The following is a 27779-nucleotide window of genomic DNA, read 5'->3' on the forward strand; positions in this document are numbered from 1 at the left end:
TTATTCAACCCCAACCCTATGAGAAAATTGCCAACCCTGACTCCAAAGCTACGTTGTAGGGGGACTGGTGTGTGTGTGTGTGTGTGTGTGTAGGAGGGCGCACTGGATTTCATGCACAAAGCATGAAAAGTCTTCCTCACAAAGCACAGACGTTTGGGAGAGGGGAAGAATGGCATGTGGAAAATGCTCGGGGGGGGGGGGGGCAGGCTGAGTGACCTAAAAAGTAGGGCAGTTGCCATCACCTGAGGACTTAACATCCCTAACGTTGTAGTCAAGAGGAAAGAAATGTCTCACATCCCCAGCTATTTCAGGAACAGAAATCAATGGGGGATGGGGTGGAGTAGGTTGAACCTTCCATGGACAGGCACAGGGATTTACAGTTCTGGTTCATAGGCAGCGTGGTGCAGTGGGTAGTTCAGCCATTCACGGTAGAGAAAACACATTTCAGTCTTCAAGAGCAAAGGCATTTGTTCAGTCAACGCATCCCTCTAGCCATTATTATTATTATTATTATTATTATTATTATTATTATTATTATTTCCCACATCAGGTTATGCATAATTTCCTAGCGTAGCCCTAACTTTTTCTGCCCTGTAGAGCCATCACTGCCTCAGTATTTCCATCTCACGGGTTTTGCAGTGTGCCTCTTGGCCCAGGCATGCATATCTCATCCGCACACACACACACCTTGATTCACTGCCCTTCATGCGCACCCCCTAACATTTTCCCTTCCCCTACTTCAGTGCTTGTGCCGTAAGCATAAATTGGATGGAGGAGAAGGCTCTCAATGGCTGCTAGTCCAGTATACGAGGCAGTAAGCCTGTATACACTCGTTGCTGGGGAACACGGGTGGGAGGGTGCTGTTGCACCCATGTCCTGGGTGTGGGTCTCCCGTCGACAGCTGGTTGGCCCACGTGTGAACAGAGTGCTGGAATAGATGGACCCTGGGTCTGATCCAGTGGGGCTCTTCTTAAGTTCTTAACGTGGCACATCCCCCAGGAAATCAAAGGGGTAGAATCACAGAATAGTAGAATCATAGAATAGTAGAGTTGGAAGGGGCCTGTAAGGCCATCCAGTCCAACCCTCTGCTCAATGCAGGAATCCAACCATCCCTGACAGATGGTTGTCCAGCTGCCTCTAGTGTGGGAGAGCCCACAACCTCCCCAGGTCACTGGTTCCATTGTCGTACTGCTCTAACACTCAGGAAGTTTTTCCTGATGTCCAGACAGGATCTGACTTCCTGTTATTCTGTGTCCTGCACTCTGGGACGATCGAGAAGAGATCCTGGCCCTCCTCTGTGGGACAACGCTCCATTACCAGCTCCGTGAGAGCACTCCATTACCAGCATCTCCCTCTGGTTCACCAACACCACCCTCCATGGTGTTTCTCGGTAGACGACAAGAATGTTACCAGAAAATGAAAGCTAATCTTTTCTTACAAAAGTACATCTTCTTCTACCACACCCTGTGCAAACAGGAACATCCCGTTCCAGTAAATTCAAAAGCACTTGCATCACGCTAGATGACCTCTTTCTGCTGGGTCTCTCTTTCGCTTGCCTTGTCATCAAAACGCCATGCCAAAGCCAGTACACACACTGGTTTCTCTTCAGACTCCTACCTTTCCTCTCTATGAGCTTTGCCCATCACTTCAGCTTTCTATCATCACCTATGAAAATAGCTGCGCATCATTCTTGCCAAGCTCGGAAAATGCCTCCTCAAGACCCAAAACCAAGTGATGACCCAATATGTGTGTTAATCGGGACACGTGTTTATCGACACGGCTTTGTGATGGCTACTGGATTGAATTATTTATAATACTTGTGTACCGCTTCATATAATAACATCTCCACACGGTTCACAAACCAATATTAAAAACCACATTTTCAGTAGACTATTAAAAACAATTCCACACTACAAGAACAATGCGAAGCAATACAAGGAATAGTAAGATGGACCAGCATATGATTGACTGCAATTAATTCTAAGCTAGAGAAAGCCTAGGTGAACAAGTATGATTTCAGAAGGCGTTTGAAACAAACCACATTTTCCACCTCCTAGACAGCATGGGGGAGATTTTCCAGTGGGTGAGCGCTGCCTTTTAAGATTATTACATGATGATGTTCTGTTGGTTGGCAATGGCTTTACATGCACATAAGCCTTAAAGTCCTGGTCCTGGTCTGTATTCATTTGCCTTTGACTCAATGTGAAAAAGTCCCGACGGATGACACAATAACTAACTGTTGGCTATTTGACCCACCGTTAACTATTTAATCTACTGTTGCTTATCGTGTTGTCCAAACCCAGTCAAAGAGAAGAATAGTTCTGTAAACGGTCCACATTTATAGAAACTTTGTTTAAGATTGTTAAAAAGTTATAATAAACTGCAATTTTTAAATAGGTACTATTTCATTGTTTCACAACAGCAATTAAACTATTTTTTCCTGCAATTCGCATAAGCATCAAACCAACTGATGAAGTGAATGCATTAAAAAATACATGGTCATTATTCGACTGCTCAAATGTCCGCCTACGCCATTATTATTACTAAAACCACCCACCTCCAAATTTGCATACTCCATCTCCAAAATAGGACCCAACCCTCCTGTCATCAAACTACTCCTTCATGACATGTGAACTCTAAAGAGCTAAACAAACAAACAAAAATTTATTCTCCCCTATCTTTCAAATTGAACAAGCCCTCTAGACGGTTAGTATTGACAATAAAATGAAAGAAGAGTTAGGTGTGTTGGGAGAAGTCATGTGAAGAAGGAAGTCATGTGATGAAGGGAGAGGTTTGGGACCCAGTTTGGCAAATACAGGAAATGAGTACTGGGAACAATTAGATCTATAATAATTATAATAACTAGGTTTACAAGCCAATGAAATAAATTTTAATCACGGGTTTTAGTCAACTAAGAACATATTGGCCCACTTCATACGACATGCCAGGCTCACTGGGAGTTGTTTAACCCCCCAATTTTGATTTTGCAACTCGTGTTTGGGGGGTTGCTGTGTTGAGCGAACACAGCCACTGCGGGTTATTTGAGGGTTAAATAACCCTCGCATAACCCTACTACAAACTGAAAGTTTATGCGAGGGTTGTTTAACCCTCAAATAACCCATGGTGGTGGGGTTCACACGACATGGTGGCCCTGATTAGGTCTAGATCAGCAGATTATGGGAAGCCCATTAGTACAACTGCACCCTCCTACACATATTCCCCAGCATACAGCCTCTGACTCTAGAAATAAAAGATAACCATAATGACTAGTAGCCCTCCATAAGCCCATAACTCCTCAAACTCCCCCTCATGATATGAACATTCTACAGCACTATATTATACTAAAATAAGTTTATTTAGGTTGCAATCCTATGCACATTTCAGCAGGAAAAAAGTCCTATAACTCCCAGTACTTTTTTTTCTGTCGAAACATGCATAGGATTGCGCCCTTAAGTAATAAGTTTATTTCCACCATTAAACTTTAAAGCTGTAATCCTATACTTACTTACCTGGGAGTATGTCCCATTGAACTCAATGAGGTTTACCTCTCAGGAGACAGGCATAAGATTGTACTGTAAAATAAGCCTCAAGGCCACTAATCTTTACAATGTATTAATATTGTTGTTTGTTTATTTATTTGCTCTATCCCACCGGCTCAGGGCAGTTGACAGCCGTTTTCTCTGCGCAAATGTTAATAGTATTTGGCAAATCCTACAAAATTGCTCTCAACGTTAAGAAATGAAGTTCCAAAAGCAACTAGCATTAGCAACAAATGCTTAAGTGTTGTTGTTGCTGATAAAAGATACATGTTACGTCAACTTTTTAAAAGCCAAGGCAACTAGTAATAATAAAAGTGAAGTATTTCTATTGTAGCTGTCATTGATAATATCCCAAGAAATGTTATTTCAACTTTATAAAAGCACACCCACACCCAAGGTAACTCCTATGGCGCTAAGTAGTTTTGATATTGTTAGTTATTATCACCCATCATTACAATCATATAATACACCCCAAAAGCCATGGCGGAGGCCTGAATACCCATTGCAATAAATGACAATGAATAATGCTACTTACTGATAACAATGACTAATGCTAGTTAAAAATACTAATTCTTAATAACTAATGTTAACTAACATTACTAACAGTTACTAACAGTTCTTAATATTTGTGCTTAATAACTATTAATGCTAATTACTAATGAAAGCTCATTACCCATAACTAATAATGCCAGTTCTTAAGAACTAATACTGCAAGGTAGTGATAACTAATAATACTGATTATTACTAAAAACAAATAATATTAGTTCTTAACAAATATTAGTTCCTAATAACTAAAATGCTAGCTCTTAATAAGCAACACTATTTACTAATAAGAATTAATTTTAAGATGTTTTTAGGATGTTTTTAACAATGTATATTATGTTTTAATTCAGTTTTATGTATTTTATATTTACTGTTGTTCCCCACCTCGATCAAAATGGAGAGCCGGGTAAGAAATAAATTTATTATTATAATTATTAATAGCAAATATTAGTTTTTAATAAATTAAAATGCTAATCAATTATAACAAATGCTAGTTCTTCAGAACCAATAGTGCTAGGTAATATAACTAATAGTACTAGTTACTAATAGTTATTAATAACAATTATCAGGTCTTCATAACTAATAATGTTTTTAGTTAATAATTTGTTTTTAACTGTGTATATTTATTGTTTTATACTGTATGTTTTTATCGGTACGCCACCCTGAGATCTTAGTGATATAGGGCGGGATATAAATATTTTAAATAAATAAATAAATAAATAATGCCAGTTGCCAACAGTAATACTAGTTAAGAACTTAATAACACTAGATAATAATAGCAGAAGTTACTGTTGGTTGTTTTATTATGGCTTTAATTTTTGTGAACCGCCCAGAGGGCTTCGGCTATTGGGCAGTATAAAAATGTAATAAATAAATAAATATCATTATTATTTATTTGTATCCTGGGCAAGAACTAAAAATGCCAGTCACCAACTATTTCGGCTGGGATGATGATGATGATGATTATTATTATTATTGGGCGGCATAAAAATGTAATAAATAAATAAATAAAATAGCTATTAATAATTATTATCATTATTATTTATTTGTAAATAATACAAATTATTATTTATTTGTATCCTGGGCAAGAACTAATAATGCCAGTCACCAACTATTTGGGCTGGGATTATTATTATTATTATTATTATTTATTTATTTATTATTATTATTATTATTATTATTATTATTATTATTATTAATTTGGTGCCTCTGCTGCTCCTCCCAGCTCCAAATTGCCCTCCCCCAGAAATCCCCAGGTCCTGACGTCATGCAGCCCCTCCCTTTCCTCCCACGTGACACGAAATCCCCTCCCCCCACGCCTGACAGGACGGGGGGGGTTGTTGAATAAGTCCTCCCCGCACCCCCCACTCTCCTCTCCCCCCCTAAAAATCACAGGGGGGAGGGGGAGGAAATTCCCCTCATGACAGCCGCGCTCTACCTCAGCTTCCCCCCTCAGAGCCGCCTCCGCCGCGTCGCCTTCCTCCTCCTCCTCCTCCTCCTCCTCCTCACAGGGAGGGCCGGGCCTGGGTGGGGGAGGGGAAAGAGGCTCCCTCAGGTGGCCACTGACAGGAGGAGGAGGAGGGTGGGGGAGGGGAGGACAGGGCAGAAGCGGAGTGCGCACGCGCGGGGGGGAAGGCGGGCGGACGCCCCTTTTCCGCCTTCCCCTCAGAAGCGTCCCATCTCTTCCCTCCCCTCCCCCACACCAGGCCCCGCCTTCTTTTTTTCTCCTCAGTTGGGAGCCACGCCCCTTCTCTGTGCCCACCCGAAGTCGTCCCCGTTTAGGCCTCGCCCACTCCATTAAAAAAAACAAAAACTCCCGTCTCCACCCTCAAAGCCGCGCCCCTTCCTCCGGCTTCACCCCTGATTCGTCCGTTTTGTTTGATGGATGAGGCGAAGCCACCAATCAAAAGTTTTTTGCGCCAGGCCAAAGGACGAAGCAGGAGATGAAAGGTTCGACGTCCCTCGTAGGCCACGCCTCTTCTCTGCTTTATCTTCCCGCCTCTCCTTCCACGCCCCCTTTTCTCTCCCACCCCTGATGCTATTATTATTATTATTATTATTATTATTATTATTATTATTATTATCATCATCATCATCATCATCATCATCATCCCGCCTTTTGCCCAATACTGGGCCTCAAGGCGGCCTTACAAAGTTTAAAACATACATTTAAAAACAAAAACAAAAACCACGTTTAAAATACACAACAAAATTAGAGAAGTCATTAACATAGATGGAGGGCCAGATTATTCTCCAAAGGCCTGCTGAAACAAACAAGTTTTAGCCTGCTTCCAAAAGCCCATCAAGGAGGGAGCCAGCCGAGCTTCCCCGGGAAGAGAGTTCCAGAGCACCGGAGCAACCACCGAGAAGGCCCTCTCCCGTGTTCCCACCAGGCGCACCTGTGAAGATGGTGGGACTGAAAGAAGGGCTTCTCCAGAAGATCTCAAAGCATGGGCAGGCTCAGAAGGGAGAATACGGTCTTTCAGATAACCTGGACCCGAGCCACGTAGGGCTTTATAGGTCATAACCAGCACTTTGAATTGTGCCCGGAAACCGACTGGAAGCCAGTGGAGCGGTTTTAACAGGGGAGTTGTCCAGCCCCGATCAACAATCTGGCTGCAGCTCTTTGAACCAGCTGGACTTTCCGAACACTCTTCAAAGGCAGCCCCACGTAGAGCGTGTTACAGTAATCCAATCGGGATGTAACTAAGGCATGTGTCACCGTGGCCAGGTCCGACATCTCTAGGAACGGGCGCAGCTGGCGCACTAGCTTTAACTGTGCAAATGCACTCCTGGCCACCGCCAAAACCTGGGCATCCAGGCTCAGGGCTGAATCCAGAAGTACACCCAAGCTGCGGACCTGTGTCTTTGGGGGGAGTGTAACCCCATCCAGCACAAGCTGCATCCCTATTCCCTGATCTGCCTTTTGACTGACCAGGAGCACCTCTGTCTTATCTGGATTAAGCTTCAATTTGTTCGCCCTCATCCAATCCATTACTGCCAACAAACACCGGTTTCGCACAGAAACCTCTTCCTTGGAATTGGGTGGAAAGGAGTAGTAGAGTTGGGTGTCATCACTCCAGATAACCTCTCCCAACGGTTTCATGTATATGTTAAATAGCATGGGGGACAAAACAGAGCCCTGAGGGACTCCACAGCCCTAGGAGTCGAACAGGAGTGCCCCAGTACCACCTTCTGGGTCCACCCATCTAGGAAAGAATGGAGCCACTGTAAAACAGTGCCTCCAAGTACCATCCCAGCAAGGCAGCCCAGAAGGGTATCGTGGTCGATGGTTAGGTAAGTAACTCTAGAGCTATACATTGTCTCAACTTCGGGTAAAAAAAACAAATGTCTCCACTAATGCCTGAGTTATGGGAGCTTTTATTACTGCAGAATTTCGAAACTGTGGTATTATACTGTGATTTATACAGGGGAAAAGGTAGAATGACCCTCTCCATCTGCAGTATGTTCCTTTGCACCCCACTTATTATGGTTACATAGATAATATAGAGATAGGAAAAGTTTAGAATCATACACTCTGTAGCAATTTCGCTGTTATACAGAACTGGTTCTCCACTGTAGCTGGAGATTCCGTCTGGACATCAGGAAAAACTTCCTGACTGTTAGAGCAATACGACAATGGAATCAGTTACCTAGGGAGGTGGTGGGCTCTCCCACATTAGAGGCCTTCAAGAGGCAGCTGGACAACCATCTGTCAGGGATGGTTTAGGGTGGATTCCTGCATTGAGCAGGGGGTTGGACTCGATGGCCTTGTAGGCCCCTTCCAACTCTACTATTCTGTGATTCTAGATTATCTCAAATGCTCGAGCGACACCTTCCTACGCCTCTTTGCCAATAACGGCGTTAACAGCTTTAGACTGCCCTATATGTCCGGTATCCTTTAGGTATTACGGAAGGTCTTACAAATGAGAACCAGAAGTGATGGCTGCGTGCAAGTATTTTTCTCTCTCCTTAACTCTAAGATCAACGGAAGACGCTCGCTTCCTTTCCACGCTGAAGAATGGATTGGTTGGCGCTCCCGTCAGCTCAGTGAAGCCGGTCCAATCAAAATAGAGGCCCGTTACCACAACAACGTAAACCCTAGCCTTACAGAATCCCCCCCTCCATTCAACACGCGGCTGTTATAGGAGGACCTCTAGTACAGCAGCTTTGTTCGATGGACAGAGCGAGTAGGCCAATGAGAAGCGTTAAGAGCGACGGGCCAATGGGCACACAGAAGAGGCAAGGCTTATAACATTCCAAAGGGTATAAAGGGCGCATTTTCCCGCCAAACTGGGGACATCGGTATAAAAGCAGCCCTCCCCCTTTTCAGAATGGGTTGAACTACAACTCCCAGCATCCCCAGCCTGGGGATGCTGGGAGTTGTAGTCCAACCCATTCTGAAAAGGAGACCAGCTTGACTTGGGAGAGGGCCGGCAAATCCAGATTCTGGAGTGAACATTTTTTTTAAACGCTCCTTGGAATTCGCCCAATTGCTCCACCCATATCTCCCCCTTTTCACAACAGCCCTGTAAGGTTGTCTGCTACGATGGGCCTTTTTTTTTTTACCATTGACATCAATGAGACCTGAATCAGACATCTCTGGATATCTCCTATATACCTTGGTTGTGGCTAGGCTGAAAGGACACAATAAAAAACCAAAATACCAATGTCACTTGGTGGGGCGTGGGATTTTAACTGCAGGCTGCTCTTGTTGTACAAATTTTAGTACATATCTGCAGCAGTCTGCTTTCCACTCTCCCCAAAAAAACAAAAAACACCTACAATTGCATATCCCTATAGCATTTTGGTACATTATGACTTAAAAAAAAGGGGAGGGGGAAGCCCATAACTCCCTACCAATCCATTCCAGCTGTTCTGCCACCCTGAAGCACAATGAGAGGTCGATGGAGGAAAAGGGCCTTCTCAGTGGCTGCTCCTGGCAGGCTCCGGAACTCCCTGCCAAAGAGTCAAGAGAACATGTTCTTATTTAAGCATTGGGCTTTCAGGGTTTTGCGAACTGCCCGGAGAGCTTCAGCTATTGGGCGGTATAGAAAAGCAGTAAATAAATCAATGAATCAGGGGTGCGTCCTGTCTTAGACGCCCTTCAGCCTCTGAATTTGGGAGACGGACGAGCCTTCCTGTGCAGTTTTTCGCTTCTGCGCTCCGCCAGTCTGCATTTTCACTAGAAGGAGTATCTACGTTGAGGCATCATGGAGGGGAAAAGGAGGCTGGAGGATTCCTTATAAGCTAGTCCTCCCCCCCCCCGAGAACACCCCCAAGTTGCAAGGGGAAGGGGCCAGGGAGCTTGGGCTCCGAGGTTGGAGCGCTGGCTCCGACCTTGGATCCAGGAATCTGAACTCTCCTATGTGCCTCCCACCAGACTCAGGGGGCCGCAGAATTGCCCTCCATGGCAAGGTGGTTTTTCTTACTGGTTCAGTGGCTGGGTACAGTTCAATTCTATTGATTTCCTTATCGGGTTTTCTTTTTAGTTTTAACGTTAATTCTGCTTTTTTAGTATCTCCCCCTGAGCATTATTTATAGCAGTGAGGCAGGCTGGAGATATTCTAAATAAATGTTAAAAAAAAAAAGACTGAAAAGGCATACAATCCATGACAAATGAAACTGAAGGTTCTTAGAGCACCCTGACACAGAGCGGAAGCTGCTTCCGTTGCCGAAATGAAGACATAATAAAACGCACTCTGCCTGTACATCTTCTTTATGTGTGCACATCATTGCTAGGAAAGATTAAACAGTTTTCGAAAAGGTTAAAACACACACACACACACACACACACACACAGACCTGTACAAATGTCCTAAAGCACGCTTCTTTTAAAAGGTACATCAGAAGGACTGTTTCATAGAGAGGAGGAGGAGGAGAATCACACACGTGGTTCAGCAAGAACGGTCGGACGTGCCAGCAGGCTCTGCATTTTTCCAAGTGCAAAATCACACGCTCACCTACCCCCACCTCACCTGCCCAAAATGAGGGTTCCTGGGGAGGTTGCAACAGAGGGCTGTTGAGGTATACGATTTGGAATTGTGGGGGGTGGGGGCAGAGGAGACGGGGTACGTTTAAGCCAGAGACGGTGACCCTTCCGGCCCCTGCCCTCATCTCTCAACAGAGATCGGTGATGAGGGATTTCCTCCGTCCCCTGCTGCAAATGAGGCTTATAAAAAACCTCCACTGGCAACAAGGAGGCTCTTAAAAACCCTAATTACAAAGGGGGGGGGCATTTTTGGGAGAGGGGGCGTCGCTGAACGGTCTCCCCTTTTGCATTTAGACTTCGAGACAGCCTCCGAAGGCACCCGTGGAGGCTTTTTAAGGGGAAAGAAGATGAGTGAAACATAATCAGGGAATGGGGTCGGGGCAATCACATGGGGCAATCCCATGACGGCAGTGGGGTGGCCCTGGCCAGTTTGGGGTGCACCCACCCCACCCCAGCAACCAATCCAGGCCCCGGGCCCGGATAAATGCTTCCCCATCTCTGATCCAAGCCTTTCGGTTTCTGTTTTTTTTTTATGTAACCCGTACATATCTCTCGCCGTACATTTTTTAACAAATGTACATTAGTCCCTCACGTCACTTTTTAATTCAGCGTGGGCAGGTGGGTGTCGTTTTTGAAACAGGGGTGCCAATCTTGAGCTCCAGAGGTGGCGCTCGCTTTTATCGAAGATGCCAAACAGTGCCTTGGAGGGAGGGTCTTAGGGGGTTTGAGGAGAATCCCCGAAGCACTTGCTCTGTGGAATGGCCTTTCCCCAGCCTAGCGGCTTCCAGGTGCATTGGACTACCATTCCCATCATCCCCAGTCAACAGGCCTGTCGACCCACGCATCTGGAGGACGCCAGAGTTTGGGGAAGGTTGATCCGGAGAATGACACCCACTCCTTCTGCCTAAGCATACAGGAGACGTCCACCTTTGCATTATGCACGCTTCAATTCTAAGGGGTGTGTAGAATGGGTCGGGGCGTCCCACCGCACTGGCACATCTCTTCCTCACACACACACCCCCATGAGAACTCAAGGACAAGATGGATCCCAGGCGGCTCAGGACAGGACAGGAAACCAAAGTTACTCATGTGTTTCATCTCTTCCCGAAAGGGAAGATAAAGAGTCTAAACGAGCCAGCAAACATTTTGGGGGGGGGGGGCTTCTCGGAGGGCGGTACCCCCGTCTTTTGTGAATCAGCACTAAGTAGGGGCCATCTATTCCCAAGGAAGGAAGGGGCAACCCAAATTCAGCAATACCAAATGTGGTAAGCGAAGGGTTCTGGCCTCACCCGGTTCTTCACACTCCAAGCAACTTTCTAACGGGACCGGGTTTTTTAAATACATCATCAACTCCCTCCAGAAGCTTAGCAGGACATCTGCGACATTGCGGAAGGTTTCGAGAGGGGCAGGAGAATAAAACCACCTCAGGGAAGAGCATGATTTGATGCGGCCGGCCGTAATTCTGGGACGGTTAAGTTTTCTCAATAAAAACAACTATGATTAAGAGGAAATCGCTCATCGGGTGACAGGATGGCCCACGCTAAAAGCAGGCGGCGTCCTGGCCCCGGAAACGAAAGCGGCGAATGAATTCCGCACCAGGAAAAGTTGGGTTCTGCAACGGGAATAAGTTACGCAAACCTAACGTATTTGCATAATGGCTTGTTTTGCATACTAATCTATTTTGCATAATTTGTTACATTTTGCTAGTCGGGGCGGGGGAGTGGGGGGAAAGAGAGTGAAGTCCTGACCCCGACGCCTGGAACGCTTGTTTGGATCTCGGAAGGCACTGCTCACATACTTTCCAGCATCTCTTGGCAGCCTTTAAGGACTAGAAACTTGTTCCGCCACAAAAGAAGCAAGCAAGCACTTTCTTTTTTAAAAAAATACGCTTTCCATTCTTTGCGCCATCCGCTGGGCCAAAGGAGGCGGCAAATCTTTGTGAGAGGACGCAGTCTGGGCTGGCCAGCGGCTAATGCACCAACTCTGAGCAGATGCCATTAAAGACAAATCAAGCAGCTCCAGGTATACAAGTGACAATAGAGCACCGGTTAAAATGCAAGGAAGGGGTGGCATTTTCAGGGACAGTTTTAGTGGGCCGAGGTGGTAAATCGGGTCTTCAGTCTCCCCATCCCACTCTGCTTTTATCAATCATCTTTCCATCTTTAAAAAATCACCAAGATTCAGCTAAGTTGAAGGAGCATCTGTCCGTTTGAATAACGTCAAACCTAATTCTGAGAAACAGGAAGGGGGACACGCGACAGCCGTCTCTCACAACACCGCGCGTGTCTGCGCACACGCGCCCCTGCAACCCCGGCGACGCGCACACGGACAGAAGCCTTACGGAGGAGCCAAGTACGGCTGTGCTGCCCTGCGGGGTCTGTGAAATGTGCCCCCCATGCAACTCGCGCGAGGCCAGGGGAGGAACCTGCAAGCCCCGTCCTTTCGATAAAAAGAGTTCGGCGTAAGAAAAGAGTTTCCGGCGTCCTTCTGAGCGAAGTGCACGTGCCACACGCTTTCACAGCAGGCTGGCCAGGCTGGTGGTGGGTCCGTTCTGCGCCTGGAACTGTACAGGTGGGGGCCCGTCCGTCCACTGCAGGTCAGAAAAATAAAAGCAGATTCATACGCATCGTTGGTGGATAGTGATTTATCTGGTAAAGATCTGATCTTTTCCGGCAGGCCTACCCAGTTGAATTTTAAGGTGCCTTTTTTAACACTGTGCTGCTTTTAACGATGCACTGGTTTTAAACATTTGAATTAGTTGTATGTATTTTATGGTGTCTTTATTTGTGTTGTACCCTGCCTCAATCCAGAGGGAGAGGCGGGTAACAAATAAATATATTATTATATTCTATTAATGTTAAATCAATATTAAGAACATAAGGAAGGCCATGCTGGATCAGACCGAGGGTCCATCTAGTCCAGCACTCTGTTTACACAGTGGCCAACCAGCCGTCAACCAGGAAAAACCCACAAAGCAGGACACAGGTGCTACAGCACCCTCCTGCCCATGTTCCACAGCCACTGGTGTACATAGCCAGACTGCCTCAGATACTAGAGTTCGCACAGAGCCATCAGAGCTAGTAGCCATGGATAGCCTTCTCCTCCAGAAAGTTATCCAACCCCCCTTTTAAAGCCATCCAAATTGGTGGCCATGACTACATCTTGTGGTAATGAGTTCCACAGTTTAATTCTGCGTTGTGTGAAGAAGTCCTTCCTCTGATCTGTCCTGAATCTCCCACCCATCAGCTTCATGGGATGACCCCAGCGAGTTCTAGTATTATGGGAGAGGGAGAAAAATGTCTCCCTCCCCACCTTCTCCACACCAGATATAATTCAGTGTTTTAATCTATGTAAACCACCCAGAGAGCTTCATAAACGTAATGAAGTAATAACAATGTACACCTGTATCATTTCTCCCCTTACCCTCCTTTTTTCCAAGCTAAACATACTTCGGATTATACTGCAAGCCATTAAAACAATCTTCGCAATAAGAGGACGCACAGAATCATAGAATAGCAGAGTTGGAAGGGGCCTACAAGGCCATCGAGTCCAACCCCCTGCTCAATGCAGGAATCCACCCAAATGAGAACACTCATTTGATATGTTCTCCTCACTCACACACACCTCTTCATAAACCATACATACCCTAACCAACATGAAGTTTTGAACATACGTAACTTTAGTGATGCTCATCACTTTGGCTACCTTCCAAGCGTACCCTTTTACCCCAGGAACTACTGACACACACATGCACACACTGTACTAAACAGTACAGACATGTTACAGGAAAAGGAGACCAAAGGAGGCACCCAGGACTTTGAACACGAATGCCACCATACCGTGATAAGGTTGTGCTCTGGGAGGCTACAGGCCTCAATGTGGTCCTGGAGCAACTGCTGAGAGAAGTTCTGGTGCATTTGCGCGGCTTCATGAGCGTCAATGGCGTTCCCACACGCTTTGTTCAGGTCTTTTTTTGCAGAGGGGAAGAGGAGGGAGGAAGAGATTAGATCAGGTTGTAACTCTCTGAGGGCAGAGACGCACCCTTTCATAATTTGCAAAGGGCCCTTGTGCATGGACGGTACGAAATCGACATCAGAAAGAGCAATTAAAAAATGAATTACAGTAAATGGCTCCATTCTAGACCAGATCTAGGAGTCTAATATGAATTTCCGTGTTTGAAGCCTACAGTTACGATGCCTGACAATTGGACGTCCGACCTTCTAAAACGTAAGAGTGGAAGAACGAGATCAAGCATTGGAAGGACGAAAAAGTTCCTATGCGGGATCTGGTTTTGTGGCCTTCCTACTCAGACCAGGAACTCGGCACAGGAGCGAGGAACCTTTGCCCTATGGTAAGAATTTCCCTAGACACTGCCAGTCAAGAACGAACAATACTGTACTAGCAATGGAGAGAATGCAGCTTCAAATCCCTGGTCCTCCATGAAGCTCACTGGGCAGTCAGTGTAAGCCAACCTCACAGGACTGTTGTGATGAAGGCAGCTCCCTAGGTGGTGTCTCCACGTCACTCAAAGCTGTTCAACAACTGCCCTTTGAAGCAGGAAGCAAAGGCTGATGCAGGAGTGTGTGTGTATGTAGGGGTACTAAACAGCTCCTACAAACTGCTACTGTCCAAGGTTGGCCCACCCATGAAGCAAGGTGAAGCGCCTGCATGAGACGGCAGAACTGAAGAGTGGGGAATGGTGACATCGTCCCCCTCAACACTTCTACCAGCCCAGCCTCAGCCATGAGAGCTCGTCCCCACTTCTAGGGAGTGGTCTAGAGAGCCCCAGCCAGCCATTTTCTCCCAGTGCCAAGAAAGTGGCCGACGGGACTGCCTGGAGCAGCCCCCTGGCCCTGTTTCTGCAGGGCTCTCGGGAGATCTTAGAATCATAGAATCATAGAATAGCAGAGTTGGAAGGGGCCTACAAGGCCATCGAGTCCAACCCCCTGCTCAATGCAGGAATCCACCCTAAAGCATCCCTGACAGATGGTATCTTGGCCATACCCCCCAAGATCCCGTGAGAGCCCCGGCGCAGCGGCAAAGGAAAGGCGGTGGGGCTCTCCGGGCTGAGGCAGGGAGGATCGCACGGCGGCGGTAGGAGTCCTATTTCAGGCAGCAAGAGCGGGGTGCCATGATCCAGACACCAAGGAGAGAAAACCGTTTCAGTCGCCAAGGTGGGATTAAAACAGAAGCGGCAGGACAAAGGAAGGAGCCAGGCCTGCCCTCTAAGCCTGCCTTGTAATGAAACAAACATAGCAGTATACCGTATTTCTTCGATTCGAAGACACATTTTCCCCCCTAAATAAACAGCTCTAAAAATGGAGTGTCTTAGAATCGATGGCGTCTTAGAATCGAAGCAATACGGTAAGAGGAAAAGAGGAAGTTCCTGCAGCAGCCTCGAGCCATGCGAGCGAGGAGGAGCTGGGAGAGTAAGCGCCTGGTTTTTTGTTAGTCAAATTTATTCGTAAGTCCCATCGATTTCCATGGGACTTACTCGCGTGTCGTCGTCCCCTGGTGCACAGACAAGTAAAGAGCGGGACTGGAGAGTTAAGCGTTTTAGCTTTTTAATTGCGTCTTCTCCTCTCTCTCCCCGCTCGAAAATATTTTTTACTCTTTGTTTCAACGCCCCCCCTTCTTCCTGCGCAAACGGCGGTTTCTTCCCTCACAGAGGGAAAAAAGAAAAGGACACAACCATTAGAAGAAAGTGCGGGGGGGGGGGGGGAGGAAGTTGGTTGGGTGGTGAGGGAAGTATTTCTTTGATTCTAAAATGCCCTTTTTCCCCAAATAAACATCTCTAAAAATGGGGTGCGTCTTAGAATCAATGGCATCTTAGAATCGAAGAAATACGGTATATTGCAGGGCAGGAAGACCCCTGGAAGGCACTGGAGACCCTAGAAGGAATGAGCCAATGGGAGCGTGACAATGCTCGGCCTCGGCACAGAGGGAGCAGCTCTAGACCAGGTTAGGATATTTGTCCTTCTGCCCCAGTCCTGCCCATTCTGGCCGGGATCTCAAGGAGGGAGTGGTTTTCTGTCACCTTTTAACCGGAGGTGACAGGGACTGAACCAGACACCTTCTGCATGCCAAGCGAAAGCTCCGCCCCGCTGAGTTACAGCCCCTGCTCTTCAACGTACCTCTCAAGAGAGCCGACGACCACAGCTGCACCGACATGTCCGGGATTTTGCTGGCCAGCTGCATGGCCGGGACCACCATGTTGTTACTCTCCTAGGGACGACAGGGTCTTGGTCAAACGAGGCGGGCAAGGGATGCAGCGACCCGCCCAAACCAAACCACGCTTGCAGGATTGCCCTCTTGACACTTTTAAGAGCAACGCTCCAGAGAATATTTGATACGGAACGTAACAGAATTTTTTTTAAAAGGGGGGGAAATGGCTCAAGTGCAGACGGTGGCTTCGCACTTCCTGCACAAATTGCCACTCTCGCCCGAAAGCGGCAGACTGTTCCAAACATCTGATAGCTGGCCCTTGATCGTTCCCTTCCAAAAGTTTTGATCTGAGCACGGAGGTGGGGAAGAATTTGCTGCTCCTCAGAGGAGCCTGCCTGCTATGTTTCTACAGCAGGGGTATAAAAACTCATGCCCAAATCTGTCCACTGGGTGTTCCCCCATAAGGCCGGCTGGACATCAGGAAAAACGACCTGACTGTTAGAGCAGTACGACAATGGAACCAGTTACCTAGGGAGGTCGTGGGCTCCCCCACACTAGAGGCCTTCAAGAGGCAGCTGGACAACCCTCTGTCAGGGATGCTTTAGGGTGGATTCCTGCATTGAGCAGGGGGTTGGACTGGATGGCCTTAGAGGCCCCTTTCAGCTCAAATATTTCCCACAGCATTCCAGCAGGTCTCCCAAGGTGGCAGTTTGGCAATTACTGTTCTAATTATCAGACAAATGGCAACATTTGCAGAATGACTTATGTGCAGCAGGGCAACTGCTGCCTGCCTCAACCTTCCACCAGCATAAAGGAGGTCCTCAGGGGTCCTTCTCCGCAAGCTCCTGCCAAAGGAAGTGAGGCAGGTGGCTACCAGGAGCAGGGCCTTCTCTGCTGTGGCACCCCGCTGTGGAATGAGCTCCCTAAGGAGGTTCGCTTGGCACCTACATTATATGCTTTTAGACGCCGGGTGAAGACCTTTTTATTCTCCCAGCATTTTAACAGTCTATAAATAAATTTTAACTTGGTGTTTTAAATTTGTAATTTTGCATTGCTGCTGTTTTTATCTGGTTGAGCTTTTATATTGTATTTTATATTATGGTTTTATACTGTTGTTTTATACTTTGAATGTTTTTAATTTTTGTGAACCGCCCAGAGAGCTCCGGCTATTGGGCGGTATAGAAATGTAATAAATAAATAAAATAAATAAGGAAAGTGGAGGGAAAGACCTAGAGGTGGATTTACAGATTAAAAAAAAACCCTCCTCCTTAGCAATCCTTTCTGGTTCTCCTCTCTTTTTTTGCATTCGCTCCCCATACCTCGAACGAGTAAAACCACTTTTCGGAAGCTGCTATCGATAGCGCTTGTCACAGCTTTGCTGACACAGCATATATCCATGCTGTAAAAGCACCCCACCCATCAGCAATTTTTCCTGACTCCAGGTGAGTGATGGGGCTTGCTGGGCAGAACTCATCAGTGAGATTAACTCTGCCGTCCTACCCTCTTGGAATTAGCGATGGGAAATGCTGTCAGGAGGGGCGCTGAGAAGGCTTTATTGTGGCTTACCCTGTGATTCCCTAATACATAGAAGATATGGCCCAGGAGAACAAGGGAACATGCCGTGAGTCGATTCAGGTCTTCCGCATTTGACATTTTCAGCGTCTCTCTCAAAAAACGCCTACAGAAACAGAAGACGAAGCAACAACAAAATGGGGACTTTTGTCTGGCCGGCATCTAACCCCACCACCCTCCAGCAATTGGGGCACGCCCCAAAATGTCTGTACTCTGGGTTTCCAAAACTCTCTTACGTAGCCAAGCTAACTGCATTACAAGTCTGGAACTTCTGCACCTGTATGTGAGCAGCGGACTGGAGACCTGCTAGGTTTTGTCCACCGCATAATAGGTTTAACAGAGAGAAAATCCAGACAACTTTATCGCGATTTGGCCACGGTTTTTAAACTTGTCCTCTAACTGAACGTTACTCTCACTTCACCTGTGCCCGTATACAAAAAACCCTCTCTTTCCCCCTTTATTTATCCTATTACCCTTTTTGATTTGCTTCAGGGTTTTTTTGGGGTGTTATTTCCTCCTTGTGATGGCTTCATTTCTGTCACCCACTAGGGCGAGGCGCAGAACCCCAGGCAAGGGGTCCCCACCCAGCCCTCCAGGATTCCCTAGGTCGCTACACTGCCTTCCCAACGGTCACTGGCCACGGGGGGACTCCCCAGCTTCTGTGTCATTTTTTTCCCCCATTCTAAAAAGTTAGAACGCTTCTCTCAAGGCTTAGCTCCCGGCGGGAAGACTTTTCTGCTAAAAGATGCCGGCGTTTTGGGCCCTGCCTCTGTTGCTTTCAGCCTCACCCACCACTGGAATGTGGCTTCTCTAAAACAGAATCAGACCCTTAGGCTGAAAGAGGTTTGCACCGGGGGGGGGGGGGGTCGGCTAGCCACGGGGATATCAGGGGAGAGGGAGCACCACAGAGAGAGAAGCAGGGATGCACAACCCCAACTCTTGTAGGGAGCAGGGGGGGGGGGCTCCCTCGGGTCGCAATTCGTTCATAGAGGACCACCGCAACGCCATGAAGAGAGGGCAGCCCTGAACTTCACAGGGGCAGCCCAGTTACTGAGCGGCGACCCACACTCTGCCCTCCCAGAAGAAGTAAGAGCCAGTCGGCCTGGCGGGACTCACTTGGCTTCGTTGTACCGCCCTTGGAAGAAGGAGAAGAGTCCTCGGATGTAGAAGGCGGCCGCTCGCAGGCAATGGGAGCTGGAGAGAAGGCAGAGACATGGACAGAGAAGCGTGGGTTGATGACAGCAAGCGCATAAAGGTCTCATTCGGCCTGAATCGCCCCTGGCCAAACTCTGCTCTATAAGCTCTTAGCAGAGGTTTGAAACGTTTCCAGCCGTTACCATTATTATTATTTATTTACAACATTGGCCTGCCCTGAGATCAGCCACAAAAGCATCCGCCTGCTGTCCTGTCAGCCCTGGAGGCGTGGCGGAATGGAACAAATGAGCAGGGCCTTTTTGGTGGAGGTGCCAGAGCTGGGATGCCTTTTCGTTGGCTTTCCAGACCCACTTAGAACAGGGCTTTACGTTCAATGCCCTGCTCCGGTAGAAGGTTTCTGGGTGTGAGCTGTTCTTTCGGCTGTTCTTGTTGGCATTTATTTTACCATTTCTATTATATAAACGCAACAATAACAACAGGAAGGCAGAGAGACTAAAATGCAGTCTGACACGGCATACCGTACTGTTCTACCTGGTCAGCAGGGGCAACCGCTTGTGGCCAGCGGCAACCAGACTGCAGTGCCAGTGTGCCCAGACTTACTGGTATGCAACACTTAAGCCATTCAAACAGACAGCTCCCTTGTGGCCTGCCAAAGTGTTATATTAATTTATTATTTATTTATTTTATTACGTATTTATACTCCCCAACAGCCAAGGTGCTCTGGGCAGTTTACAATTAAAATCCTAACATACAAAAACCAAGTTTGAAAACTTTTAAAAAATGTTATATAAAACCAGAATAAGTTAAAATCCAGGGAAGGCTTGTCTAAAAAGATGTGTTTTCAGCAGGCGTTTGAAAGACGTTATACTTTCCGCCTCCCGAACTGCACGGGGGAGGGTTTTCCAAAGGGGGGGGTGCCACTACAGAGAAGGCCCTGCCAGAAAGGTTCTTCGTGGCGACATTCCGTTCGTTTCAGAATGACCAGCGAGACCTCTGAAGATCGTAAATATTGTCCGGGTGTATATAAGGGAAGGAGGTCTGCTAAGTATGCTGGTCCCAAGTTGTTTAGGGCTTTATAGGATAACATAAACTTGTACGTGTTTCGCTTGTGTCAGTCAGTCACATAACCCACAGTTATGTCAGAAAGTGTAACTGGTCCACCTACCTCACAGGGAAGTTGTGATCTGGGTTTATCCTTTCCAATAAACCGTAAAGCTAGGAGGAAATGAGGAAGGGAATTAGTGTTCATCAAGGCACATGACTTTTACACCACAGGAAAAAATAAAGTAAACAATAGCTGGACCCAAGGAATTTGATGTTTTCCAAAGCAGGCCCTCCGTCCTGCATCAACAAAAATTAGCATCAAAGAATATATATGAGTTTGACGCTCAGGGCTATGCACACACTACGATTCTGAAGGAGCAGAGGAGCGTGAATCTAAATTTTCATTGCTGCTTGCTGAAATCTCAGGGAAGTGAGAGGAGTCCTTGAAGTGCATTTCTCGGGGTTGAAGTTTCAGTACCCAACAGCATTGTTTAATCAAAAATTAAACCACGCGAATGAGTAAAAATGCAGTTTGATGCAAAAGATAACTAGTCAAGTCACGTGCTGTCATGTTGATGTAACAGTGCAAAAAGACGGCATTTCTTGCCACAGAATTGGGACGGCCTCAGCTGAGCTTGCCTGAAGGAGTTTGAGACTCTGATGTCCTCCTCCAAAAGAAGCAAAAAGATTTGCTTTTACGAATGTAGATGAAGGAAAATGTATTTCCTGCCGACGTATGCTACGTGACGCAGCCCCACGCTAGCATCAAGCGTGAGGGCTCCTCTTTCCCAGACTGCCACCACTAGCAGCCATTCCAGCAGGCTGTACTGAGAGAGACGAGAGGGGGGAAGCAGGGCCATTACACCAACCTCGTTGAAAGACTTATTTTCTTTTCCTCTTCCCTCCCCACTCCATTTTCCTTGCGTGTCGAGTCTTTTTAGAATGTAAGCCTATGAGCAGGGACTGCCTCATATTATTATTATTATTATTATTATTATTATTATTATTATTAGTAGTAGTAGTAGTAGTAGTAGTAGTAGTATCCTGCCTCTTGCTCAATACTGGGCCTCATTTTACTGATTATATATACAACTGCCTCGAGGAGTCTTTTTGGCGGAGGGACAGGATAAAAAAATACTTTAAATAATAAGAATATCCATTCATTTCATCTTGGTCAAAGCTCTTACGTCTTGATGCCGGTTCCCCTCCCGGATGTAGACGCTTGCTAGGTTTGTCACGATGAAAGCCCATAACTCCTGATGGGTGGTGAGCTGCAGTGGGGGGATGGGAGACGGGGGACACGACAAACAGCAAAGACACAGTCAAATCGGCCTGCTTTCTTTACAGCTCACAGTAGTCTGATGCAACCCAGGATTTTCATACTGCGTCTCCAATTTAATGTGTGCTGAGAAAGATCATTATAAATTTGCACTGCTCAACCCAGGATTTTCAGCTCATTAAAAAACTGCCCCTGAAGGGATGGACCCTGGACAGTGCAAAAACAGCTCCCCATCTTATAGTGAGGACGTTGGATTCGGCCTTACCCGGAGTGCTGTGGTGAACTGTGCTTCTGCGTTGTCCATGCAGTTCACAGAAATGCAATACAACCCCTTCAAGAGAAAGCAGAAGTTATATTTCAAGATACAGAGACTCTGGTCCTCTAGAAAAAAAAAAGGGGGGGAAGTGGTGTGTGTGTGTGTGTGTGTGTGTGTGTGTGTGTGTGTGAGAGAGAGTGAGTGAGTGAGAGAGAGACCCTGTTCAGATGACATGCTAAGCCATGTGGGTTAACCGCTTTGAGCTAAACATGATGGCTTAGCGTGTCGTGTGAACCCTTCCTAACCACAGTGGCTCCATAACCGTGGTTCAAACACACTCACTAACCATTTGCTGCAAAAAAGGGTTCGTGGCCTAACCATGGCTTAGCGTGTCGCCTGAACAGGCCCAGAGAAAGGGAGAGAGCATATGTAAAATCCTCTCTGCATCCCGAAACCAGATATATATAAAAATAAAAACAACAGGATATACTTTAAGAGTTGTGAACCTAACCCCTCTGAAACAGCTAAAATATGGCCTTCAATGCAAGATTCCTTGGTGTTGGTTGTTTTAAAGTGAGAGAGCCAGCGTGATTAGAGTTGTTGGACTGAGACTCAGGCCTTTTCTACATCTGCCTTTTCCCCCGGGATCATCCCTCTGTATGCAGGGACGACCCCTCCATTTGCCTGGGATAATCCTTAGGTGTAGGATGGGCCAGATTCTAGTTCCCAGTGTTAAGCTAAAAAAAACCAACAACCTCCCAGGTCTCTAGCCATGTGATCAGGCTGCCTGGAGAACTGCGGGACCTTTTATGACGGCTCGAGGCCTGGGAGAACCACGCGCCACGTGACGATACGAGGAGTCCTGTGACAGAGGCAGACGATACTCACCAGAAGGGTGTGTAGCTGAGCAGCGTGGTTCGAAAAGAGCCGAGGAGACTGCTGACAGAGCTGGCAAACCTGCGAGATCTTTCGGCAAAGGGAGAGGGGAGAGGAGAGCGTTTTATTCCGCACCTTGGATGGTTTTCCACAGCTCCCTTCTTTTGCCATCTAATGCCATGCCCGCTATGACCGGCCCTGCACATGTTTTGTCTGCGGCTAATTCAAGTGACCGTGCTGCAGTCAATGCTCCTTCTCAAGACGAGAAAAGACCAGGGAGAAGAGTTTTGCTAGGGGCCCTCCACAGGTTCCCTTCCTGTCTTTCAAAGGTAAGCAGAAGCTGTACAGCTAGGCAAGGGTGAAGATGAGTCTGTGACCGACTTACAGCTCCCAAACACAGCATCATGTTCAGGAAGCATGGCAGATTCCCACCATGATGCTAGCTGAGCACCCCACCCCACCAACAGATACGTATAAAGAACATAAGACGAGCCCTGAGGCTGCATCAGGCCAAGGGTCCATCTAGTCCAGCACTCTGTTCACACAGGGGCCAACCAGCTGCCTATGGGAAGCCCACAAACAGGACATGCGCGCAACAGAACCTTCCTACCCATGTTCCCCAGTAATTCGAGAACGCAAGCTTAGTGCCTCTGATACTGGAGGCAGCACACAGCCATCAGGACAACCAGCTGTTAGCCAGGGACCAGCAAAGCAGGACATAGTGCAACAGCACCCTCCCACCCATGTTCCCCAGCAACGGGTGCACACAGGCCTACTGCCTCGAATACTGGAGATGGCCCACAACCATCAGGGCTAGTAGGCATTGATAGTCTTCTCCTCCAGGAATTGATCCAACCCAAAGCCATCCAAATTGGTGGCCATGACTACACCTTGTGGTCGTGAGTTCCATAATTTAACTCTGCGCTGTGTGAAGAACTCCTTTCTTTGACCTGTCCTAACTCTCCTACTAAACAGCTTCATGGGACGACCCCTGGTTGGAGAGGGAGAAAAATGTCTCCCTGTCCACATTCTCCACACTCAGCATCGTTTTGTCCCCCTCTATCATGTCTCCCCAGTCTCTTTTCCCCCCAAAGCTGAACAATCCCAGCTGTTGCCACCTTCCCTCACAGGGGACCAAAGAGCAAATAATAATAATAATAATAATAATAATAATAATAATAATAATAATAATAATAATCAGTTTTTACCTCCTGCAGGGCTGTGGCTTTGTGCCCCGTGACCAGACGACACATGATGATGTGCTCCAACAAGATCACTTGGAATGACGACAGGATGGGACTGCAATCCAGCACTGGAGGAGAAAAGCGGCATCTTTAAGAGGAGTGTGTGTGTGTGTGAGCAGCCCTGTATTCAGAGTAGCAGCTGTGGCTACAGCTGCCACTCCTAGGGCAAGCTGCTGCTGCTGCCATTTCAGGACATGGGAGGCAGCTGCTCCGAACTCTTCGTGGCGTGCGAAGTCTGGCAGGTTATAAGCCCCCTTGGGCTGTAAGAAACACCCTCCTGCCCCGTCACCTACACATATACACATTGGGCATTCAAGCATCGCAGCTCTGTCAAGACACACACACACACCCAAAAAACCTTTATGCTTCTCACTTTTGAGCTTTTCCAGCTGCATCAGTGCTTTGTCGGTGTATTTCTGAGCCTTCTCCAAGTATCCGGCCTGCATGGAGTGCATAACGGTGACCTGGAAAAGAACACCCGAAACCTTCGCTGTCACGTTGCAAGAAAAGGGGCCGCGCCCTCTCCCCTCAGTGAGCAACCACGATCCCTTTCACACCAGAAGATGTGACAAAAAATGAGCCCCTCCTCAATGGCCCACATGCTTGCTGGCACAAGAATCTGCATGTTGAAAATCTTCTGATTTTCATCGCCTGTATGTATAAAATCATCCTCCCTCACCGCCATGGCGGGGCACATGGCACAGAGAGAGAGAGAGAGAGAGAGAGAGAGAGAGAGGAAGAGAGTATTTTAAGTTATATATATTTTGGGCTAAACATTTCGGCTTCTCCCCTTGGCAGTAGCTGCACAGGGCGGAGGCCAAATGTTTAGCTCAAAATATATTTTTCAAAATAATCTGTTATCCGTCTTCCTAACTTTCTTATATAGTTTACCGTAAGACCAATTGCATCCATGGTGGATCCAGAGACTCCACGTAGCTTTGCTGTTGTGCTGCTTTTCACACACACACAGCCCTCTTTCCACACACACACATGCACACTTCAAGGCCTGTACCTCCAAATCAAATCTCTTTTAACATTTGACTCCCCTGGTTTCAAATTTATCTCTGCAAAGAATCATAGAATAGCAGAGTTTGAAGGGTCCTACAAGACCATCCAGTCCAACCCCTGCTCAATGCAGGAATCCACCCTAAAGCATCCCTGACAGATGGTTGTCCAGCTGCCTCTTGAAGGCCTCTAGTGTGGGAGAGCCCACAACCTCCCTAGGTAACTGACTCCATTGTCGTACTGCTCTAACAGTCAGGAAGTTTTTCCTGATGTCCAGCTGGAATCTGGCTTCCTTTAACTTGAGCCCGTTATTCCATGTCCCATACTCTGGGAGGATCGAGAAGAGATCCTGGCCCTCCTCTGTGTGACCACCTTTTAAATATTTGAAGACGTCAGGGTTCATGAAAGCTGCCCTTCTCAAAGCCCCCAGGCTGCGGTCTGAACTCAGTGGGACTAACTTTTCAGTAAAGACACGAAGGAGCCTCATACAGAGTCGGACCAGGGCTCAGCCTAGCTCAGTGCTGCCTATTCTGACGGGGAGGGGCTCCCCAGGTTCTCAAGGCAGAGCGAGGCCTTCCACAGTCCTGCTACCTGAGAGGTGCTGGGGTCTAAACTGGGGGTATTTCTGCATGGAAAGTAGCTGCTCCACACCTGAGCTCTGGATGCTCCAGAGGGACACAATGAAGATGCCTGATACCAAGACAAGCCAGCAGGCCAGCTATTATCTATTCGGAGCAGCAGTGGTTATTCCAGGTCTCAGAGAGAGGCAGAGAGAGAGAGGCAGAGAGAGAGAGAGAGAGAGAGAGAGAGAGAGACCGTCCCCATCACCTGCTACCTTAATTAGACGTGCTGAAGACTCGAGACCTTCAATATGAAAAAGGTCCTTTAAAGCAAATCGTTACCAAATAAACAAACAAACAAACAAACAAACACTGGGAACTTGGGAGGAAATGCAGCAACGTGTCTCTACCACATGCAGGGCACCTGGCTGCCCATAGTTAGAATATAAGCATCAATGATGTTAAAGGGGCATCGTGAACAGAGAGAGGGGTCAAAGCTCAGCGGCAGAGACCTTCCCGGCCCGCAGAAGCTCCGAGGCAGCTTTCTCCAGTTACAGCGGCCGATGGGAAAGGCTCCTCTCTCTCCGAGACCCTGGAGAGCCAGCCACCGCCAGTCAAAGCAGGTAATAAATACCGGGCCGGAGAGCGAGCAAGAGTCGGACCAGAGCACAGCAGCTCACCAGGTACACCAGCACACACATGTGCTCCTTGGGCAGCCAATGGAAGAGGTCAGCAGGGTTGCTGGGCAGGATCTCGTCGTCGTGGAGGGTCGAGATAGTCTGGATACACTGCTGAAGCTGCTTCAGGCAGGGCTTGACACTCTTCACCTGAGGGAAGGAGGAAAGAATCATAGAAGAGTAGAGTTGGAAGGGGCCTCTAAGGCCATCAAGTCCAACCCCCTGCTCAATGCAGGAATCCACCCTAAAGCATCCCTGACAGATGGTTGTCCAGCTGCCTCTTGAAGGCCTCTAGGGTGGGAGAGCCCACAACCTCCCTAGGTCACTGGTTCCATCGTCATCCTGCTCTAACAGTCAGGACGTTTTTCCTGATGTCCAGCCGGAATCTGGCTTCCTGTCACTTGAGCCCGTTATTCTGTGTCCTGCACTCTGGGAGGATCAAGGAGAGATCCTGGCCCTCCTCTGTATGACAACCTTGGAAGTATTTGAAGAGTGCTATCATGTCTCCCCTCAATCTTCTCTTCTCAAGACTAAACATGCCCAGTTGTTTCAGTCTCTCCTCATAGGGCTTTGTTTCCAGAGCCCTGATCGTCCTTGTTGCCCTCCTCTGAACCCCTCCCAGCTTGTCTGCATCCTTAGAAGACTCAAGGAGAACGCCCTCCTTTGTCTTTCTCCATTGGTCTTCTCCCTTCGCTCCTTCTTCCTCAAATATCACGGCACTTCTTATGCAACTCACCATGGGTAAGACCGCAACCAGGTTGTGGTTCAACGGCTGAGCACGTTTCTAATTGTTGGATACATCCCTGAGCTGTTTATCCCCACAACAACCTCGCACATGGTTCAGGCCGGGATACAGAGATTCACGCAAGGCCCACCTCCGACTCGAATGGGAGACTACGCGTCCCAAAGCTCTACTCACTGGTCCATTCTGTCCATCAACACACAGGTCATGAATGGTTTAAAATCCAAGAGAAGAAGGGCCATGCTGGACCAAGCCAAAGGCCTAACTGACCCAGTGTTCCCTTTCCGCAGGGGCCAAACAGGTGCCGATGGGAAACCCACAGCAGAACATGAAAGCAACAGCATGTCCTCCTCCTAGCAACTGGTGTATGAACACAGACTGCCTCTGATACTGGGAGGAACATACAGCCAATCTTGACTAGCAGCCTTTGGGGGGCAGGTCGCCTCATACTGCTGAAAGCATGGCCTGCTTTGCTTTTCGAGAGCCGCAACTTTAAGTGGGGGAAGTTTGGGATAAGTCAAACCGCCTTGATGAGTAAACTTTAATATCTTAGATTAAGGACTTAAGAAGTGCCTTGATGCTGGATCAGACCAAGGGTCCATCTAGTCCAGCACTCTGTTGAAACAGTGGCCAAGCAGCCATCGGCCAGGGACGAACAAGCAGGACATGGTGCAACAGCACCCTCCCACCCATGTTCCCCAGCCACTGGGCCACACAGGCTTACTGCCTCGAATACTGGAGGTAGCACAGAGCCATCAGGGCTAGTAGCTGTTGATAGCCTTTTCCTCCTCCAGGAATTGATCCAACTCCTTTTGAAAGCCATCTGAATTGGTGGCCCTCACTACAGTTAAATTCCATAGTTTTAACTCTTGCGCTGTGTGACAAAGTCCTTCCTTTTATCTGTCTTGAATCTCCCACCCATCAGCTTCATGGGATTGACCCCCATTGGGTTCTAGTATTATGGGAAAAGGAGAAAAATGTCTCCCTGTCCACCTTCTCCACACCATGCATTTTAGCTCTGCCTTCATTGCTCTTAGCAAGAACGTCAGAAGAGCCCTGCTGGATCAGACCAAGGGTCCATCTAGTCCAGCACTCTGATCACACAGGGGCCAACGAGCCCTCGGCCAGGG

At 47.5% G+C, this 27779-nt stretch overlaps 2 protein-coding genes across 2 annotated transcripts in view; both read right to left on the bottom strand.

Annotated features, from left to right (window-relative positions):
- Positions 1 to 5542, bottom strand: part of GATAD2A (GATA zinc finger domain containing 2A) — an 83596-nt gene extending 78054 nt beyond the window's left edge. The window contains exon 1 of the mRNA XM_063147117.1: positions 5521 to 5542. The gene's annotated coding sequence lies outside the window, so the exon portion shown is untranslated. The remainder of the gene's footprint in view (positions 1 to 5520) is intronic.
- Positions 5543 to 9785: 4243 nt separating this feature from the next.
- The window catches only part of MAU2 (MAU2 sister chromatid cohesion factor), a 29270-nt gene continuing 11276 nt past the window's right edge, over positions 9786 to 27779 (bottom strand). Inside the window, exons 8-19 of the mRNA XM_063147339.1 lie at positions 25911 to 26057; positions 24039 to 24129; positions 23630 to 23733; positions 22434 to 22511; positions 21555 to 21620; positions 21198 to 21281; positions 20132 to 20181; positions 18928 to 19005; positions 17806 to 17917; positions 16209 to 16299; positions 13914 to 14041; positions 9786 to 12664 (exon numbers count right to left, since the gene is read on the bottom strand). Of these exons, the coding sequence (XP_063003409.1) occupies positions 12590 to 12664; positions 13914 to 14041; positions 16209 to 16299; positions 17806 to 17917; positions 18928 to 19005; positions 20132 to 20181; positions 21198 to 21281; positions 21555 to 21620; positions 22434 to 22511; positions 23630 to 23733; positions 24039 to 24129; positions 25911 to 26057 (1104 nt within the window). The 3' untranslated portion in view covers positions 9786 to 12589. The remainder of the gene's footprint in view (positions 12665 to 13913; positions 14042 to 16208; positions 16300 to 17805; positions 17918 to 18927; positions 19006 to 20131; positions 20182 to 21197; positions 21282 to 21554; positions 21621 to 22433; positions 22512 to 23629; positions 23734 to 24038; positions 24130 to 25910; positions 26058 to 27779) is intronic.

This window comes from Elgaria multicarinata, chromosome 23, assembly GCF_023053635.1.
Source record: "Elgaria multicarinata webbii isolate HBS135686 ecotype San Diego chromosome 23, rElgMul1.1.pri, whole genome shotgun sequence".
Lineage (NCBI taxonomy): Eukaryota > Metazoa > Chordata > Lepidosauria > Squamata > Anguidae > Elgaria > Elgaria multicarinata.